The sequence below is a fragment of the Sus scrofa genome, chromosome 3 (genome assembly GCF_054392235.1).
Source record: "Sus scrofa isolate SSC_HxYL_T2T_F1_AM1 chromosome 3, Sscrofa_HxYL_maternal_Yorkshire_Landrace_v2.0, whole genome shotgun sequence".
Classification (NCBI taxonomy): domain Eukaryota; kingdom Metazoa; phylum Chordata; class Mammalia; order Artiodactyla; family Suidae; genus Sus; species Sus scrofa.
The window spans coordinates 66504628-66523789 of NC_139385.1; the positions used below are offsets into that span (position 1 = coordinate 66504628).

At 46.1% G+C, this 19162-nt stretch overlaps 1 protein-coding gene across 18 annotated transcripts in view; it reads left to right on the forward strand.

Moving 5' to 3' along the window:
• Positions 1-19162, forward strand: part of AFF3 (ALF transcription elongation factor 3) — a 594300-nt gene that overhangs the window by 459836 nt on the left and 115302 nt on the right. For all 18 annotated transcript variants that reach the window (XM_085018570.1, XM_021088183.2, XM_021088187.2 and 15 more), the window contains one exon: positions 14387-14438. In XM_085018570.1, the coding sequence (XP_084874696.1) occupies positions 14387-14438 (52 nt within the window). The remainder of the gene's footprint in view (positions 1-14386; positions 14439-19162) is intronic.

A 19162-nucleotide genomic window follows, 5' to 3' on the forward strand; every position in this document is an offset into this window, starting at 1 on the left:
TTTCAAGGTGAAAAATTGTAGAAGTATCAGAGGTGATATTCAGAGTACTACCCAAGGGGTAGTGCCGAAGCTGAATTCATGGAAATGCCTCAGTTGGGGTATCATTGACCATCTCCAAATCTAATGAATAGCTAATAGGATGCTTTTTCTTTATTATAGAACATAGATGGCTTTTCCTTCCCTTTACATGTTAATGATCAGCTTATTATGTTTGTGGCAGAGAAGGTGAGTGGATTAATATAAAAACCTGCATTTAATCAGAGGCAGCCCCATATCCTGAGGGTGTATGTCCCGGGGACCAGAATATTGGCTGGACCCCTGCAGAATCCAGTTCCACCTTCATAGGCCACATAATCCCAAAAGCCAGAATGGTCACCTTGGTCCACACAGCATATGAAAAGGTTGTTGAAATTCTGTGATAAATCTCACGTAACCTATGGAAATCCTGATCCAAGAGGCAGTTGGCTTCTTTCCCTTAAGACTTAGGGGGTCCAGAGTTCTCATCATGGCACAGCAGATACAAACCCAACTAGGAACCATGAAGTTGCAGCTTCAATCCCTGGCCTCGCTCAGTGGGTTAAGGATCCGGCATTGCTGTGAGTTGTGGTGTAGGTCGAAGATGCAGCTCAGATCTGGTGTGGCTGTGGCTGTGGCTGTGGCCAGCAGCTGTAGCTCTGATTCAGCCCCTAGCCTGGGAACCTCCATATGCTGCGGGTGCCACCCAAAAAAGCAAAAAAAAAAAAAAAAAAAAAAAAAGACGACTTAGGGGGCAGGAACAAGTAAATGTGAACTAAAGTGGAGAACGCTTTAATTCATCAAACTTGGGAACTGCCGACTTGGCACATAGACCAGATACTTCTCCCCTCCAGTTAGTCCTGAAATGGCCTGGACAGAGGACCGTGTCTCTCACGTGACTCTGAACACTGGGAGGACACTGGAGAACTAATAATCGAAAAATCCACAGGCATTTTAAAGGCTGGAGACTAGAACCAATGAGGAAGGAGAAAGGGGGCCAGGATTGTCTGACAAGGAAAGAAGATGGGATCTGTGCTCCTGCTTTTTACCACTTCGCTAGGTTTGCTTCTCTGCCTTTCTCCCCAGCAAAAGCAAGGAGCCATTCTCAACTTTGTATCTGTAGCACCTAGAATATACCTGGCCCACTGGGGGTGGTCCATAAATAAAAAAGTTGGGAGTTCCCGAGGTGCTGCAGTGGGTTAAGAGTCTGATTGCAATGGCTTGGGTCACTGCAGAGGCACGAGTTTGATCCCTGGCCTGGTGCAGTGAGTTAAAGGATCCAGCATTGGCACAGCTATGGCGTAGGTCACAGCTATAGCTTGGATTTAATCCCTGGCCTGGGAACTTCCATATGCCACGGGTACCACCATTAAAAAAAAAAAGAGGTTGATTTTCTCCGTTAGAAAAAGTGAATGGACCTCAGTTATATCATGGTGGTTGTTACAAGATGGAATGGTTAATAAAATACCAGTAATAGGGAGTTCTCTTGTGGCGCAGCAGATTAAGGACCTAGCACTGTCACTGCAGTGGCTTGGATCACTGCTGTGGCAAGGGTTCAGTTCCCGGTCCTAGTCTGGGAACTTTCACATGCCTCAGGTGCAACCAAAAAAATAAGATACTACTAATAATATTGAATATTGAGTAATTCCTATATATCAGCCACTGTATAAAATTTTTATGCAGGTTCCTCATATAATTCCCACATTCCTAAGAGGTAAACATTCTTACTTGTCCATTTTATTTTTTTTATCTAGGGCCACACCTGCAGCATATGGAAGTTCCCAAGCTAGAGGCTGAATCAGAGCTGCAGCTGCCAGCCTACACAACAACTACAGCAACACTCCGATCTGAGCTGCACCTGCGACCTACACTGCAGCTCATGGCAACATGGGATCCTTAACCCACTGAGCAGGGCCGGGGATTAAACCCAAATCCTCGTGGATACTAGTCATTCATTACCACTAAGCTTCTACCGGAACTCCCTTATTTGTCCATTTTAAAGATGAGGAAACCGAGAGAGCGGCTCTGAGTTCTTTGCACAGGGACACACAGCTCACATGCGGCAGAGCAGGGACATGAATCAGCCAGTCAGGCTCTCCGACTGCAGAGCGTAGGCTCTTAATTCCTCTGCACACCAGTCAGAGCTTGATGTGGAAGGAGCACCCACTCCGCATGTTTCAAGTAGGAAGGCACTTACTATAGGGCATGATTGGCTTCTAAACCCACCAGGGGGGCTAGGGAAGCAGAAGACAGGGGGCCAGCAGGAAGTCAGAACCAGAGAGGATTGCTAATGGGAACCTCAGAGTCTGCAGCACCTGCAGGTATTACTCCCCAAAGGATGCCTGCACAGCCCTGGCCGAACCTCACACCTGCTGAAGCTTATATACCTGCTTCCACTGCCCTGGAGCAACCATGGCTTGTTACATTCAGCCCTCCAACCCCTGTCGAGGTGCCTCTCACTGGTGACATTGAACCAGAAGCTTGGCAGGCAAGAATTCCAGAACATAGAGTTTCCAGGCCTCTGGCCCAGCAAAGCAGGGCCAGAGTGCTTCAAAGGGAGAGATGACGCTGTGATGTCAGCAGATCACCTCGCATGCTGTGCGGTACTGTCTTGAAGGAAGCTTGGGGACTTCTCCAGAAAGCTTGGAAGACAGGATAACCTGTGTAATCTCCCATATTTCCTCCCAGAGGCTGAAGAACAAGCCAGAAAATGATCTCCGATACCCTAGCACTGCTCATGATTTCTGAAAGCAACCATTGAAGAATTCCAAAACACGTAAGGGTGATTCCCCAGTTCTTTAGTAAGGACGGGTTTGTGCCTGATAGTAGGCTTTCAGGAACTACCCCCCTCCCCTGGAAGCCGTCTTATTCAAAGGGAAGGTGGGGGCAGTTGAGTTGATACACAGCCTTCCTACAACGCCCTGGTTCTGTACAAGAGTTAGATAAGATATCGAGAATTCTGTTCTGGGGATTGCAGATGGCTTTAATGAGAAGATGAAAATTTGCTTGGAATTAGGCAGTGGTTTTCCACCCTGGCTGAATAGTAGATTCACCTGGGATGCTCGTCAAAAATACTGATGCCTCTGCCGGACCCAGGACCAATTAAATTAGCCTCTTTGGGAATGAGGCCCATGAATCAGTGTTTTAACACCCTGGGTAATAGTGACCTCATCATTGAGAAACCTCTAGGAGGCTTTATAGTTTCCACTGCACTTTCACTTTTATTGTCTCATTTGAGTCTCAACTATCATACCATTTTATTAGCAGACAAACTAAAACAGAGTTTGGGACTGAATCCAAGGACCACGGCTATCCAAAACATTCAGCTCTTCAGACTGTGTCTAGTTCTTGCTGTGTTATATAGTGGTTCCCAGGCTTTGCTATAAATCAGAATCACCTCGGGAGCTTTAAAAAATCTGGATGTCCAGTTCACTCCCCAAATCGATTACATCAGAAGGTAGAGGTGGGGTGGGAGCCAGGCACTGATATCTTTTAAAGACCTCAAGTGGTTCCAATGTGCAGTAAAGTTTAGACACCACCGTGTCAGGCCAAACTCAGCCAGCATGACTTGAGTGCAGCTTCATGCTCATGCCTTAAGGAGATCATGCTTGGTTCTCTTTCCTAACCATAACAGGTTAGCTCTTCAAATAAATCTCTTTTAATCAAGGGCCATCTCAGCCATCAACTTGTCAGTAACAATAGCCACAAAAATGCAAAAACTGGTATCGTGAGCCAAAGAACACATCGTAACCTGCCTGCCGTAGGTATGACCTTTCTAGATTCAGTCCATTCTCACTGTCAGACGTGATAAATTAAGCAGGCAAACAGTTAGTCAGCAAACAGACTGGGCAACCAGTTTACCAGTTTACTGACCATTAACATTTGATATCACAGTCTGGAGCTTCCCTAATCTGATGTTGTTTCTCATTCCTTTCTGGGTAAGTACACTGTCCGCTTCAAAGAGGTTCATGTAAAGAAACGCCCATCATCAAAAAAAAAAAAAAAAAGTTCCCATTGTGGCTCAGTGGGTTAAGAATCTGCTGACTAGTATCCATGAGGATGGGGGTTCCATCCCTGGCCTCGCTTAGTGGGTTAAGGATCCAGCATTGCCATGGGCTGTGGTGTAGGTCACAGACACACAGCTCAGATGTGACATTGCTGTGGCTTTGGCACAGGCCAGCAGCTACAACTCCAATTTAACTGCTAGTCTGGGAACCTCCATATGCCATAGGTGTGGCCCTTAAAAAAAAGAAAAGAAAGAGAAATGAAGACTTTTTCAGAAACACAAAATCTGAGGTGTTCATCAACACTAGACCTGCCTTACAAAAAATACTGAAAGGCGTTTTCCAAGCTGATATGTAAAGACACTTCAGCAACATGAAAACATAAGAAAGTATGCAAACAACTTAGGAATAAAAGTAAAAAGACTTTAAATATGCTAATTCAGTAATAGGGTGTTGTTTAACCGCTTAACTATAGTATAAAGGATAAAAATGAAGAGTTTTTAAAAATAACTACACCTGGCTGGGGCATAGGCTGGCAGCTGCATCTCAGATTGAACCCCTAGCCTGGGAACTTCACATGCTACAGATGCGGCCCTGGTAAGGAAAAAAAAGAAAAGAAAAGAAAAGAAAAAAAGAAATGCCTGTCATCAAATCTGGACAGCACAGGAAACTCCACGTTCCTGGACGAGGTCCCTGACCTCTCTTCCAGCATCTCTCGGAAGAAGAGCGTGTTCTCTCACACCCTGTACCTGAAGTCATTACGCTTTAGAAACGGAATCCTCTAATACCAAGAACCCTGGTTCAGAAGCTCTTTTTCTAAAAGTCCTTGTAACGAACAAAGACAGGAATTTTAAACCATCCTTAAAGAGCAACCCTTCCCTGTTAAAGTACTCTTTCTAAACCCCGGGTTGTTTTTGATAGAAATGATTGAGTACATCCAGCCCTCTTTCCCTGTAATTCTTCAAGGAGGAAGCAGTTTTAAAGCCTAAGTGTTTGGAGAAAGCTACTTCATAACCAGGGCCTAGATTGCCCTGAATGGAAAAGATGTGTGTTCTCCCATCTTCACAATTGCACCACCCGCGTGTGGCACTTAGAGCTTCCTGGGTGGGGAGAGTCATGGGATGTTCACGGCATCCGGGGCCAGCATTCCATTTTTCCTGGACAACTTGTTCCCGAGGGGCTGCTCCAATCCCCTTGCAAGACCTGCAATGCCAAGTAAAAAGAACTTTTTAAAATACGCAACTGAAAAACAAGAGCACAATGAAAAAAAATTGGGATATTTCAAGTACCTTTAGTGAGAATAGTCTTGGCTACAACCAAAAGAAATAGGGAATGTGATGGGAGATTCTGCTGTGGTGCAGCAGGATCGGCAGCATCTTGGGAGCCCAGGACGCGGGTTCGATCCCCGGCCTGGCACAGTGGGTTAAGGATCACCTTGGGTCACACCTGCGGCTCAGATCTGTCCCTGGCCTGGGAACTCCATATGCCGTGGGTTGGCCAAAAAAAGAGAGAGAGAGAGTGAACAAGAGAGAAATAGGGAATTCAATAAATCAGAGTAAAAAGTGGACAGACCTCCCTTGCCAGGTGATCAGCTTCTTACAAGCCGTGTTTGCAGGGCCACCCCCGTTGTGTTTTGCTCTCAGTCTTCACCAGCAGTCATCAGTGTGCAGTTGCATTATTTTGCAAAGCCTCCCCTTTCTCTCCCTCAGCTCCTCCACACACCGAGTTACCAGCATCTTTACCCTCACAGGCATGTTCAGCGCACCCTGTAAGGCAGGCAGTGTAGACAGGATTGACCCCTGGAAGAGGCACGGGGATCTGGGGGCTGGGGGGACACGAATCCTCCTGAGGTTCGAACACCCTTCACCATCTGCAAAAGCTCTGAGCCCGTGTTGTCTGGTCCAGCAGCCACTAGCCACGTGGGACTGTGGGACCCTTGAAATGTGTATGTGGTCATGTTGAAATGATATGCTGACTTAAATTAAGTACATTGTTCAAATTCATTTTACCTCTTTCTTGCTACTTTTTTTCTTTTTGTCTCTTTTATCACCACACCTGCGACATATGGAAGTTCCCAGGCTAGGGGTCTAATTGGAGCTGCAGCTGCCAGCCTATGCCGCAGCCACAGCCACACCAGCTCTGAGCCACATCTGTGACCTATATGGCAGCTCATGGCAATGCCAGATCCTTAACCCACTGAGCGAGGCCAGGGATCAACCCACCTCCTCCCAGATACTGGTTGAATTTGTTACCACTGAGCCACAGTGGGAACTCCTTGCCACTTTTTTTAGCTGGGCTATTAGAAATTGTTTCCGACCTGTCAGGCTTGCATTATGCACCTGTAAGACAGTTTGAATGATGGCTGTTCATGCTTTAGCTCGGGCAATTGGGAGTGATCTTGGAAAGGGACATACTGCATATTTAATACCATCTAGCAGCATACCAATTATTTATTGATGCCTAGGAAATTACCGCAGAACTTGTGGCATTTATTATCTCATGGTTTCTGTGGGTCGGGAGTCTGACCCTGGCTTGGTGGGGTTCTTTGGCTGAGGTCTCTTGAGAGGCTGCCATCAAGGCATCAGCCAGGGCTATAGTTACTGCAAAGCCCGCTGGGGAAAGATCCATTTCCAAGCTCACACGTTGGTTGCTGGCAAGACTCAGTTCATTCTGGGGGATTAGGCTGAAAAACACCTTTCCTCCTTGGCCACTGGCCTGAGGTCCCCCTCAGTTTTCTGAGGTCCCCTTCAGTTTCCTGCCCAACATGGCAGCTTTTATCAGCCAAGCAAAGCAGCAAAAAGACCAAGAGTACGCATGTCTGCCAGTGGGCATCCCCCAGTCTCACAAGTGACATCCCATCACATTGCCCAACTGGGTTCCTTAGAAGGAAGTCACTGGGTCCAGCCACACTCAGGGTGGGGAGTACACAGTACTCGAGGCGAGGGTCATGGAGAGCGTCTTAGAGCTACCTGCCAGCGCCAGCTAAGTAGGGTCCATGGATGGCCTATATCCATTCACCCATGTCCTGTACTGACTCTAAGGGGTCCCATGTGCTGCACTCACAGTGGCTGGTTAATGCATAAAGAAACTCTGAGATCACATATGAGAAACGATAGCCAGTGGTGACTTAGGGGGCGAGAGTTGGAAGTGGGCAGGTGAGGACAGGAGAGGCAGGAGACATTTTCCTGGATCCCTGGATCCTTTTTGCTTTGGGGGTAGGGTTTTGTTTTGTTTTGTTTTTTAAGTTTTATTGAAGTATCATTGATTTACAACATTGTGATCAGGTCTGCTGTATGACAAATGGGGGCAGCTCTGATCCACCATGTAGATTACTTTTCAGAAGGAAAAGAAGACCATGGAATGTGGGATATAAACCAGCCCACCCCCAGGCACTCCAGGCTTGGCAGCCCCCCTTACTGACTCCATTCATCTCCTCTGGGAGCCTGAAGCCAGCATGGTCCCCCATCCTCCAGGGCTCTGCTCCAGGGCCCATCCCACTGGCTTGTCCCTGTCCCCTCCTAACCCTCTGAGGCTCTGGAGGCAGGAACACAGCCTTTGAGCTGGTGAGCCAGTGAGTCAGGCTCCACTGGTTGAGGGAAAGCTCTTTTCTGGAACAGATATAGGGGTGAGAGGAGGCACTCCGGATTCTGGGGTCCTACCCTGTGGACCAGGGTGCACTGGGGGAGGTCTGGGCAGGAGTACACAGCAGGGCATGTCTGAGTGCCAGCCTCCCTCCACTCCTTTCTCCTCCATCCCCCCAACCCCTGCCCAGACCACAAGCCTCAATATGCCCTCAGAGGTGGCTTAAGGGTTCATTTCACAGGCTCTCCGCTTTCAGAGGCTGACTCAAGATGCAATAAACCTATGTAAGCAAGAGGCTATGGCCCCACGCCCAGGGCTTCTCAGAGTGTGGCCTCTGGGCCAGCAGCCTCTGCATCACCTGGGGTCTTATTAGAAATGCAGATTTGAGGGCTGCTTCCCACACCCCCCTTCCCACACCTACTAAAAAACCCTGGAGGCGGCCCAGGCCCCTGTGTTTTACAAGCTATGCTCTCGTCTGAAAAGCAGTGGCCCAGCATCAACTCCTAAGGCTCCTATGAGGGAGCATCCTGCCTCCCCGGTGTCCTGCGGTCCTCTGGAAACATTCTCCCCCAGCCCTTGGGGGTCCTTGCTGCCCCAGAGGACTGATCCAATGAGGAATTTCTCAGCACACTTAGCTCCAGCTTCTTGTTTACTTCCTTGGAAGAATATCTCGTGACTCCATGCATTTCTAAATGTGTGTTTGTGGTGCAGCTTGGGGACATGCTGTTCCTTCAGAAAGAATGACAGCTCCTGCAGACAGAGTGTCTGAGAGGACTGCACTGCCAGTGACACCTGGGCCAGTGCCTGGGGGCCTCAGCACAGGCTCCTTGGGGGCCTCAGCAAACTGCTCCATTGTTCTGCTCACCATTTAGCGTATCTGTTGTCTGATTTTGTTTGTGGATGCTCTTAGGAGAAGAGAAAAAGAGAATCTAGTTTTGTGAAACTACTCCAGAGCTGTTGGATGTGTGTCAGGTGTCATACAGAAAAGTCTCAAAAATATCCCAGTTGGTTCATTTATAATGGAGGGAGGGACACTTCCCTGATCTCCCAGCCAGGTGGGGAGCTGGCCCCATCTCTCATTCTGGTCCTCACAGCCACCTGGTGCAAGGGGTTGCCACCTACATTCCTGGTCTCCAGGAAGTGCTCAATCTTTCCAGATTCCCAAGCTGGTGCCCAAGGGCCAGGCTCTGTGCATGCAGAATCATATAGGAGATGTGTCCAAAAAGAGTCACTCTATGCAGTGCTGTACCATCGAGAAGTACTGCCGTGTCTGTTTTCTATTTAACTTTTAGAACAACCACGTGAAACATCTCTTTGGACACATGAGGAGATAAAGCACTCCAGGGAGTCAAGGGACTTCACCCTGGGCACCTGGCTCCAGGGTCAGATCTTGGGCCATTTCCTCATGTTCTAACCTGGCGGTTTTACTTTTAATGAAGTCATGTCAGCACAGGTCCAGGATCCCCTCTAATTCACCAGCAGTCTTCCTGGAGTCCAGTGGTAAAGCAGGAAGATGTAGAATTCAGAGCCACAGGAGATATGGAGGTCATTTGATCCCAGCTTCATTTTAGAGATGCAGACACAGTATCCAGGGTGAGTTAAGGATTTGCCCAAGTTCCCAGAGCTTGTGAGGGACAGAATTCAGACTCCATGCTGGCCAGCCTCCTGGGTGCTGTTTGGGAATACATTCCCCCACCTATGCTCCAATATCATGGATGTGTTATTTTATTCTTGTTGATTTTCACTTTCCTTTGATTTCTACTCACTCTATAATAATATACAAGACAGAACTATCCAGAAAAGGCAATTGCCTGATTGAGATTTCAAAGACACATGCTCACCCCATCTCTTACCAGGGTTTGGCAGGTTTCCCAAGTGAGGCTGGCTTTTTTGAAGGTCTTAAGTGATAGGAAATGAGATGCTGTCCCCCAGGGTAGTTGGTCCTGAGTAGTCCTTGGCAGGTGGACTCAGTATATAAGTGGAAGAAAAGGACCATTGGAATGTATTGTCCTTACGAAAAAAGAAGGTCCTAAACAAAAGAGCTCCCAGGGTACCTTCCCTCCCAGAATAAACATGGCAGAATCAGAAATGTGTGATTTTATTGACAGCTGGAACCAACCCTGAGAAGGGTTCTTCCTATGAACCAACATTGCTTCAAAAGGTGTGTATCTGAAACCCTGAGTGGGAAAACACCAGAGATGGTCATCTAACTACTCTTTGTCTTGTTCCGGATTTCTACGCTGGCCTCTGGAGTAACGTCCTTCATTTGTGTTGGACGCACTACCTGAGCAACCCCAGGCTCAGCCTTCTCGGTTCCCAGTTCACTGGAATGGCATGAGCTAAACTCTTCTGAACAGAGGCGCACCAGAAGGTGGTCACCTGTTTATGAAAATAAACCCAGGCAGATGCTAGCATTGACCCTGACAGAGCAGCAGACTTCAGAAACAATGAAACGAGTTTTATAACTTCCCCTCCAGTGTTCCAAGCAGTGGAGAAGACGGCTTGGGGAATTCCTTCCGAGAGATGGACTTGCATAACACCTAGGTTTATCATGCCCTGCCAATTGTTAGATGAGGTTTTTGCATAGATGAATATGTCTAATGGGGAGTCATAAGCATTTGTCTTTGGCTTTAAATCTCAAATAGGTGGAAATTGTAGCAGCACCAGCTATAGAAACAAATCTGCAAACCAAAAAGTGCAATTAAAACTCAGATTTTTAAGAAGCTGTTAAAACATGGCAAAACAAAATGAACTCTAAAGGACTGAAGGATTCAGATCTGTTAGGGGCCCCAAATGACAAGTAATTCCAGGGAAATCCTATTAATTAAAAACCACTGCTCTGTGAAATGACTCCCATTACATTTGAAGGTAATGCACCCATTTGCAAAACCTGGCTAAGATACAGAAGAGCCCTAGAAGCAGCTAGCCACCTGTTAGGGGTGGGCTACTATTTCTGCTTCCTGAGAACTTTTGGACCTCAAAAATAAAAGCATCAGCCACATATAAAGTTGTTTACCACTCAGCTACAAAATAATACAAACAGAGAAGCTGCCATTATCAAATATTAAAGTTGCAAGGGTTATACTGAATTCCTCCCTTTTCTGAGAGCTACTGAAGTTACCTTCGATGAAGCGATTGGGTTCCATGAGAGTTAGTTATACCAGAGCCTCACAACGTTAAGGCACTTACGAATGGCTAAAACAGCACTGCTGATTTTTTTCTTAATTTTATTGAAGTATAGTTGATTTACAGTGTTGGGTTAATTTCTGCTGTACAGCAAAGTGATTCAGTTACACATATGCATACTTTTTTTTCTCATTCATTTCCATTACGGTTTATCACATGATATTGAATATAATTCCGTGTGCTCTACAGAAGGATCTTATTGTTTACCCATCCTGTGTATATTCGTTTGCATCTGCTAATCCCAAACTCCCAATCCTTTCCTTCCTACCCATCTCTCCCTTGACAACTAGACAAATCTGTTCTCTGTGTCTGTGAGCCTGTTTCTGTTTTGTAGGTATGTTCATTTGGTCTTATTTTAGATTCTACATGTAAGTGATGTCATGGTGTTTGTCTTCCTCTTTCTAGCTTACTTCACTTAGTATGATCATCTCTAGGTCCATCCATGTTACTGCAAATGGAATTATTTCATTCTTTTTTAGGGCTGGTAGTATTCCATTGTGTATATATACCACATCTTCTTTATCCATTCTTCTGTCGATGGACACTTAGGTTGTCTCCATGTCTTGGCTATTGTGAATAGTGCTGCTATGAACATAGGGGTACATGTATCTTTTCGAATTATAGCTTTGTCTAGGTATATGCCCAGGAGTGGGATTGCAGAATCATACAGCAACTCTATTTTTAGTTTTTGGAGGAACCTCCATACTGCTTTCCATAGTAGTCACCTCAGTTTGTGGCAATGCTGATTGGAATGTAACGTGTAAGAGGAACCAGCCCTGGGAGATAGTACACTTTCCAAAGACAGGTGCCCACCAATAAAATAACACCTGAGTCCATTGAATGAGTAAGTGATTAGGGTTTAGATGCCAGTTCTGCTGGTGGAGCTGAGGCAGCGTTTTCATGCATCCTTCAGAAACATGAAGGTCCCCCCGAGGTGGTGCTTGGCAAAGTGGGAAGGGAAGTGTTTGTACCAGGATCCCCCGTCAGAGCTCTGGGCAAACTCCCATAGTCCTTCTCTGCACAGTTCACATGGGAGCCTCTCTCCCTGCATGAAAGCATAAGAACCCCTCAGCCTGTGGCTCAAACCTTCTGACCCTTTGTACCAGGTGTTCAAGGTGAGGGTGAAGGGCATGTTCTAAGATGCCTGGGACAGCAATTCTAAGAACCTATTGTCTCCAGTTTGCCAGTACAAAATGGATAGAACGGAATCTGAATCACCTAATTGGATGTTTAAAAAAGAAGCCCTGCCCCCAACCTGTCAGCATCCTAGCTCTCAGCTGTCTGGCCAAACTCACTGTGAAGTCACCACCATGCACTGACCTGAAATGCTCCTGACACAGTGTGACAGCACCTTGGGGTTCAGGACACGAAGCCAGATTTCTCTGCACCTCTGGCTGCAGCCCTGCCCTCTGGCCTTCATTCACAGAGTTTGCTTTTATCATCTCTTTTATTTCACCGTCCCCATTGTCATCAGGCTGTGAGTCCTGCTAAGGGGACTCCGGGTAGAGGGCTGACCTCAGGCTCGCGGGGCATGTCTCCTGTGCACTCAAGCTGATGGCTGTGTTTTCGGTCCTCTATAGACATAAAGTCACATCAGATTCATCAACCATGGCAGCAATTACATCCGAAGGTATATTCCCATTCCCCCTCCACAGCCTCTGGAGAATGTCATCTTTTCCTTTCAATATGGCTGGAAAATAGAGCAAATGGTTTAGTTTTAAGGCATGAGTGGAAACATCTTTTGTCCCAAGTTGTTTACCGTGCAAGTTTCTTAAATGCTCCAAGGCATTCCCCTCAGAGGTGAAAGAGGAATAGGAATGAAAAATGAACATTGTTGAGTGTTACTCTGTACCAGCTTCTGTGCCAAGCATCATCCAAAAATGGACTGTGTAATGATTTCTCTGGAAAACCCCACTGAGGCAGGTGTGGGGTCACTGGGCCGACTGAGCAGCAGAGCCAGGATGCCTCCTGGGCAGCTTCATTCCAAAGTCCATGCTCTGACCCCCGAGGTTTACTGTTGGACAGGAGCTCAGGCGCATAGGAGGTTGCCGTGACGATGCGGAGGGGAGGGACCAAGGGGCACGGGAGGGGCATGGCTTTGTGTGGGCGTCACCAGTGGGAGGGGCCAGTGTGATGCTGAGGCACCTGTGCTTTTGTGCATATAAGTAGCCCCAAAGGCAGTCCTCAGCCTTTCAGAGCGTCAGAGTCTTGGTCTTACTTCCTTTTTCCAAAAGTAGAGCCAGAGCCCCGCCATCCCACGCCCTGCCCTGGCATATCTTTACCTCAAGTTCACCCCAAAAGTCATTATAAAAATATTCAGAGGAATGTATCGACGATAGGCCTATAATTTCCTTTTAAAGGAAACAACACATTTTAGGGACTAGTCTTTGGACTTGGAGGTGACTTCAAAAAGGACAGTGAAGCCTTTTGAGCACAAGGGGTCAGTGGCCTTCACACTGATCCCTGGTTCCCTAAGGTCCATCCAAAACTTGACTCTTCCCCTAACGGAACTCTTCCTCTACAGAACAAAACAGCTCTGCATTCATTTGTGTGTAGAATGCAGTTGAGAGTAAGATTTCTTTTGAAATGACCTAATCTGAAAACTTTTTCTATAAAGAAATAACCAGAAATGCTGATAAGAATACAATGGCATGGACTTCCCATCGTGGCTCAGTGGAAATGAATCTGACTAGCATTCATGAGGACACAGGTTCGATCCCTGGCCTTGCTCAGTGGGTTAAAGATCTGGCATTGCCATGAGCTGCAGTGCAGATAGCAGACAGGGCTCGGATCCCATGTTGCTGTGGCTGTGGTGTAGGCCAGCAGCTGCCGCGCTGATATGACCCCTAGCCTGGGAACTTCCACATGCCACAGGTGCAGCCCTAAAAAGCAAAAAAAAAAAAAAAAAAAAAAAAAATGCAGTGGCATCCGCATCAAATAATAGGGTTTGAATTTTGTTTCTCTCTCTCTCTCTCTCTCTCTTTTTTTTTTTAACTTTTATGAACCCAAAAGTACACTTTCCTACTGCATCTGTCATGATGCATCTGAGGGACCCGGGGCACTAGGGAGTTGCCTTCCCAGAGTCTTTCCAGAAAGCTTCCTCCTCTTTGGTTTCCTCATCCAGCAGGATGTTCTGTTCAGGCAGACATCTTCTCTAGGTCTTTGGGTGGGGGAAGACCCAGCAGCTGTGCTCAAAACTCAAGTTTATTGTTTCCTAGCTCAACAGAGGTCTGCCTGCTCCCTCCCTGTTGACCACCTATAGTCATGGAGACATAGCCCAGCACCTGCCATGTGGCAAAGATTTGTAGAATTAAAACTTCAGGAGGAAAAGCACCTGCTTGATTCTGTTTGTTTAAAACCTCATTTTGAAGAAGCTGCCATCCCATCGTGTCCTTTGGCTGTTGTGAGGGTCCATGTCCAAGATGTGGCAGTTTGTAATTTCCTAAGTGCAGCAGAGGAAAAGGCCTTAACAGGAAGTTTTCTTTTAACGTGGAAATTGAATAGACTTATTTACTGAAACATTGCTCTAATACAGGTATTTTGATGCTAAGTTGTCTTGAATTTGCTAAGTATTGGTACCTCTTTGTTCCCTCTTTCAGAATGCTAGAAGATGACCTTAAGCTAAGTAGCGATGAAGAGGAGAATGAACAGGTAAGGTTTTCTTTTATGTTGTGGTTCTTTGACTGTGACACGATGTCGCCAACCTGGTAACCCGTTCTAGGTGTCACCGGAGTCATCATGCAAATGCTGACTTGTGATGCTCTGAGTTTTGCCAGGAGATCTCTGCTGATGACAAGATTCTGGGCCATTGGGCCTGTCTGTTCAAATATTTTGGCCTAAGTTTCCCTTAAAGCTGTAATTCTGTGATCTTCATGGCATTGACGCCAGCAGCAGCCATTTATAAGGAAGCCAGTGGGGAGCAGGCTTCAGTGTGAAATAGAGCCTTTTTTGCAGGCAAGGTTACTGGCCTTCCAGAGATCAAATGTGTGAGCTTCATTTCATCAGCATGCAATAAGCACGCTGTAGCATTAAATATTGAGAAGTCTTATACAGATATTATTAACACAGAGGCAAAGCAAACGTAGAGGTGAGCTAAAACTATGAATAAAAAATAATCATGCTCAGAATAGCCTGTTTGTCTTAAGTGATAAATGGGCTTGAAATGTTCTCCCCTGGTGTTGATTTATCAGCTGGAGACATCAGTCAGGGGTTTATAAATACTCTTCTGTTTAGTCAGTTAAGGCGAAAAAATACCCACTTAACATTCATCACTTTCCCTTCTGCCTTTCAGGAAATGTCTGTATTTTAAAAGCAAGTTTGAAAACACAAAAGACAGATTTTCCTCTACTTCTCTTTCCTTTTTCTCATCACCTGTTTTGTGTTGTGTCAAGCTGGAATAAATATAATAGGTAAAAAGACAATTCAGAGAGGTTTTCTGCATCATTTTTATATGCGCTACAAGACCCTTATGCTATTCAGTTGATCTTGGAATAGTGTGTGTTGTACAAAATTATCACGAGCGCTGGCAGATGATGTACCTGTCTAGACATGAAAATGCAAATACAGTCCCGAGAACTTGTGCGGAGGTGAAATAAAAGTCAAAGGAGGGAGTTCCCGTCATGGCGCAGTGGTTAACGAATCTGACTAGGAACCATGAGGTTGCGGGTTCGATCCCTGCCCTTGCTCAGTGGGTTAACGATCCGGCGTTGCTGTGAGCTGTGGTGTAGGTTGCAGACGTGGCTCGGATCCTGCGTTGCTGTGGCTCTGGCGTAGGCTGGCAGCTACAGCTCTGATTAGACCCCTAGCCTGGGAACCTCCATATGCCGTGGGAGCGGCCCAAGAAATGGCAAAAAGACAAAAAAAAAAAAAAAAAAGTCAAAGGAAATTTCTAGGAAGAGCATCTGTGCTGAATGCGGCTGTGAGGTCACAGAAGCACTTGCCCACCTTGTAAGAGAAAATGAGGCACCAAAAGAGAGGCTGGGTGTGAGCTAGAACTTAGTGCCATTTGAAACTAGACTGGCAAGCGGAGAAAAGCCTGAGTGAAGGCAGTTTGAGCAAGGAAGCCCCCATGGGCTTTTGGTTGTTTAGAGATGGATTGATTGGTGTCTTGCTGTGCACAGCAGACAGCTACAATCCAGCCATCTTGGCAGAACTGGAGAATGACTTTGGCCCTCAGGCTGGTTCCTCCTCTCTGTGTCTCTAAGTGAATGACTTCATCTCTTGTTTTTTTGCCCAGTGAAGGTTCAGATGGGTACGTCACGAATTAGGTCATAGCAAGTGGAGATTGTGTGTGCTTGATATTGGAAAAGAGGTTTACAGACTGTTTCATTCAGCGAGCTTTCCTTAATTTGGAAGTCATTTTCAGGGTTATTTCCAAGAGATATTTCCACTGAAAATGCAATTTAAAAGAATCGGTTATTGGGTTTCCATTGTGGCTCAGCAGCAATGATCCTGACTAGCATCTGTGAGGATGTGGGTTCAATCCCTGGCCTTGCTCAATGGGTTAAGGATCAGGCATTGCCATGAGCTGTGGTGTGGGTTGCAGATGTGGCTTGGATCCCACATTGCTGTGGTGTGGTGTAGGCCAGCAGCTGCAACTCCGATTCCATCCCTAGCCTGGGAACTTCCATATGCCACAGTTGTGGCCCTAAAAGACAAAAAATAAAATAAAATAAAATAATAAAATAAAATAAAATGATAAAATAAAATAAAATAAAATAAAATAATAAAATAAAATAAAATAAAATAAAATGATAAAATAAAATAAAATAAAATAATAAAATAAAAATCAGTTATCAATGATGGACTAGACCCATTCTCCCAGGCAGTGAGGACTTTCAGTTTACTTACCATTTTGCTTTATGAGCTGGCTTCACCTTCCCAATCTGTAGCCATGGTAAATACTGTACTGTGACTATACAGGTCAGATCTTTCTTCTTGCTTTTGGTCCTTACATAGATATACCTTCCTATCTCTCGCAATGAAAGCAGCTGATGGCATGAGTTACTTTCTTGCAGTAATCTTCCCTTGTAATTAAGACCCTCGGCAGTGGTTTTGTGTGTGGTAGTTTACTGATTGCTCTAACACTGATTATATTAAGTTATCTTTTATGGATATTTTCTATATGTCCTGGCCCAATCACAAAATCGCAATTCCTGTGCTTTTAAAAAATACTAACAATAAAGAGTTTTTTTTCTCTTCGAGACCAGAATATGATTATGTCCCAAAAGTGTAGAGCCTGTGTACACACAACACACTCATACGCAGTCTGCATTTCTCTGGCATCAAGAGGGAATTCAGCATCTAATGTAAATGATTTTTTTTTTCAGATGTGATCAGAGTCTGTCCCTGAACCCCAAATCTTTCAAAAATGGGAGTTCCCATTGTGGCTCAGTGGGTTAAGATTCAGGGAGGATGTGGGTTTGATTCCTGGCCTCGCTCAGTGGGTCACGGATCCATTGTTGCCACAAGCTGCGGTGTGGGTCTCAGATGCGCTTGGATCCTTCATTGCTATGGCTGTGGTGTAGGTCTCAGCTAAAGCTCCGATTTAACCTCTCACCTGAGAACCTCCATGTGCCACAGATGTGGCCATGAAAGGAAAAAATTTTAAATATTTCAAAAACATATTGCTCATTTCCCTGCCTCGATAAACATTGTGTTCTAAAATCCTTGGCTTTTTCTTACGTGGTATGTTGTTGTCCTTATGAATATTGGTCATAGCCCATGTCACCACTGTGATAAAGGGACATGCAGAGTAGTGTCACCTTGCTGTGCCTGTTTGATCTTCCTAAAGCAGCCTCCCACTCTCGTGCATTCAAATGTTCCTATCTCATGTTCCTTTATCCTCTTTGTCTTTGTGCTCTCAGGAGCCAGCCTAGTTTAGTGAGTGAGAACAGGTTTTGCAGCTCTGCTCTCTGGGCTCAGATCCCTGCTCTGCTGCCCAGGAGTTCTGCAACCTTGGCCCAGTCCCTCACCTGCTCTGTGTTCCAGTGTCGCCCTTTGTGAAACTAGAATTAGCGTGAGATCCCTGCAGCCTGCCTCTTCTTCCCAATGTGTGCTCACTCATCATCTTCATGTCACCAGACCCAATCAGCTTTCTTCATCTTTTTTAGTCAACTTAAAACTGAATATACCAGCCACAGAGAAAAGTTACACATCACCTAAGAATACAACTTGAGGGAGTTCCCATTGTGGCTCAGCAGATTAAGTGCCTGACATTGTGTCCTTGGGGACGAAGGTTTGACCTCTGCCCTCACTCCATGGGTTAAGGGTCCAGTGTTGCTGCAAGCTGTGGCATAGGTTTCTGATGTGGCTCAGATCTGGTGTCGCATTGGCTGTGGCAGAGACCTGCAGTTGCAGCTCCAGTTCAGTCCCTAGCCCAGGAACTTCCATATGTAGCAGGTGCAGCCATTAAAAAGAAAAAGAAAAAAGAGGAGTTCCCGTCATGGCTCAGTGGTTATTGAATCCAACTAGGAACCATGAGGTTTTGGGTTCGATCCCTGGCCTCAAATCAGTGGGTTAAGGATCCGGCGTTGCCATGAGCTGTGGTATAGGCCGCAGACGAGGCTCAGATCCTGTGTTGCTGTGGCTGTGGTGTAGGCCGGCAGCTACATCTCCAATTAGACCCCTAGCCTGGGAACCTCCATATGCCTCAGGAACAGTCCTGGAAAAGGCAAAAAGAAAAAGAAAAAAAAAGGAAAAGAAAAAGGAATATGACTTAATGAATATTCATAAGCCACACTCACCCATGTAACCAGCACCCAGATGGAGACACAGACGTGACCAGCCCCTTGGATCTCCTATATCCCCTTCCAGACAGCATCCTCCAGAATAAGCACTCCCCTGGTTTCTAACACCATAGGGTCTTTCTGCTTGTGTGTGAAGTTTGCATCAGGGGAGTCACGAGTGCACTGTGTTGTTTCTGGCTTCTGTCGCTCAGCGTTTTGTCTGAGAGACTCACGTTGTCGCTGTAACTGAGGTTTGTTCATTTCCATTGCTGGGTCCTCTGCCGTCAGGCGCCTGCAGTACTGTGCTCACCCTCCCTCCTGTTGCCCAGCACGAGGGCGTTTGGGGCTCTTGGAATAGCGCTGTTACTAACATTCCTATACAGGTCTCTGGGGAGCCTATGGGAACATTCCTTTGGGGTCTGTCCCCAAAAGTAGAAATGCCGGGCTGCAGGAAGTTCCATTTGAGTAGATTATTCCAAACCATTTTCCCAAAATGCTTGTTCCGACTGCCACTCCGACTAGCAATGCAAGAGAATTCCCGTGGCTCTGCATTTTCCCCCACATGCTTGTCTTCTTATGTTCATGAAGAGCATGGTTCCGAATTTTTGTGGATTTGTACCTTCTTTGGTTTTGACATGAGGGCAATGC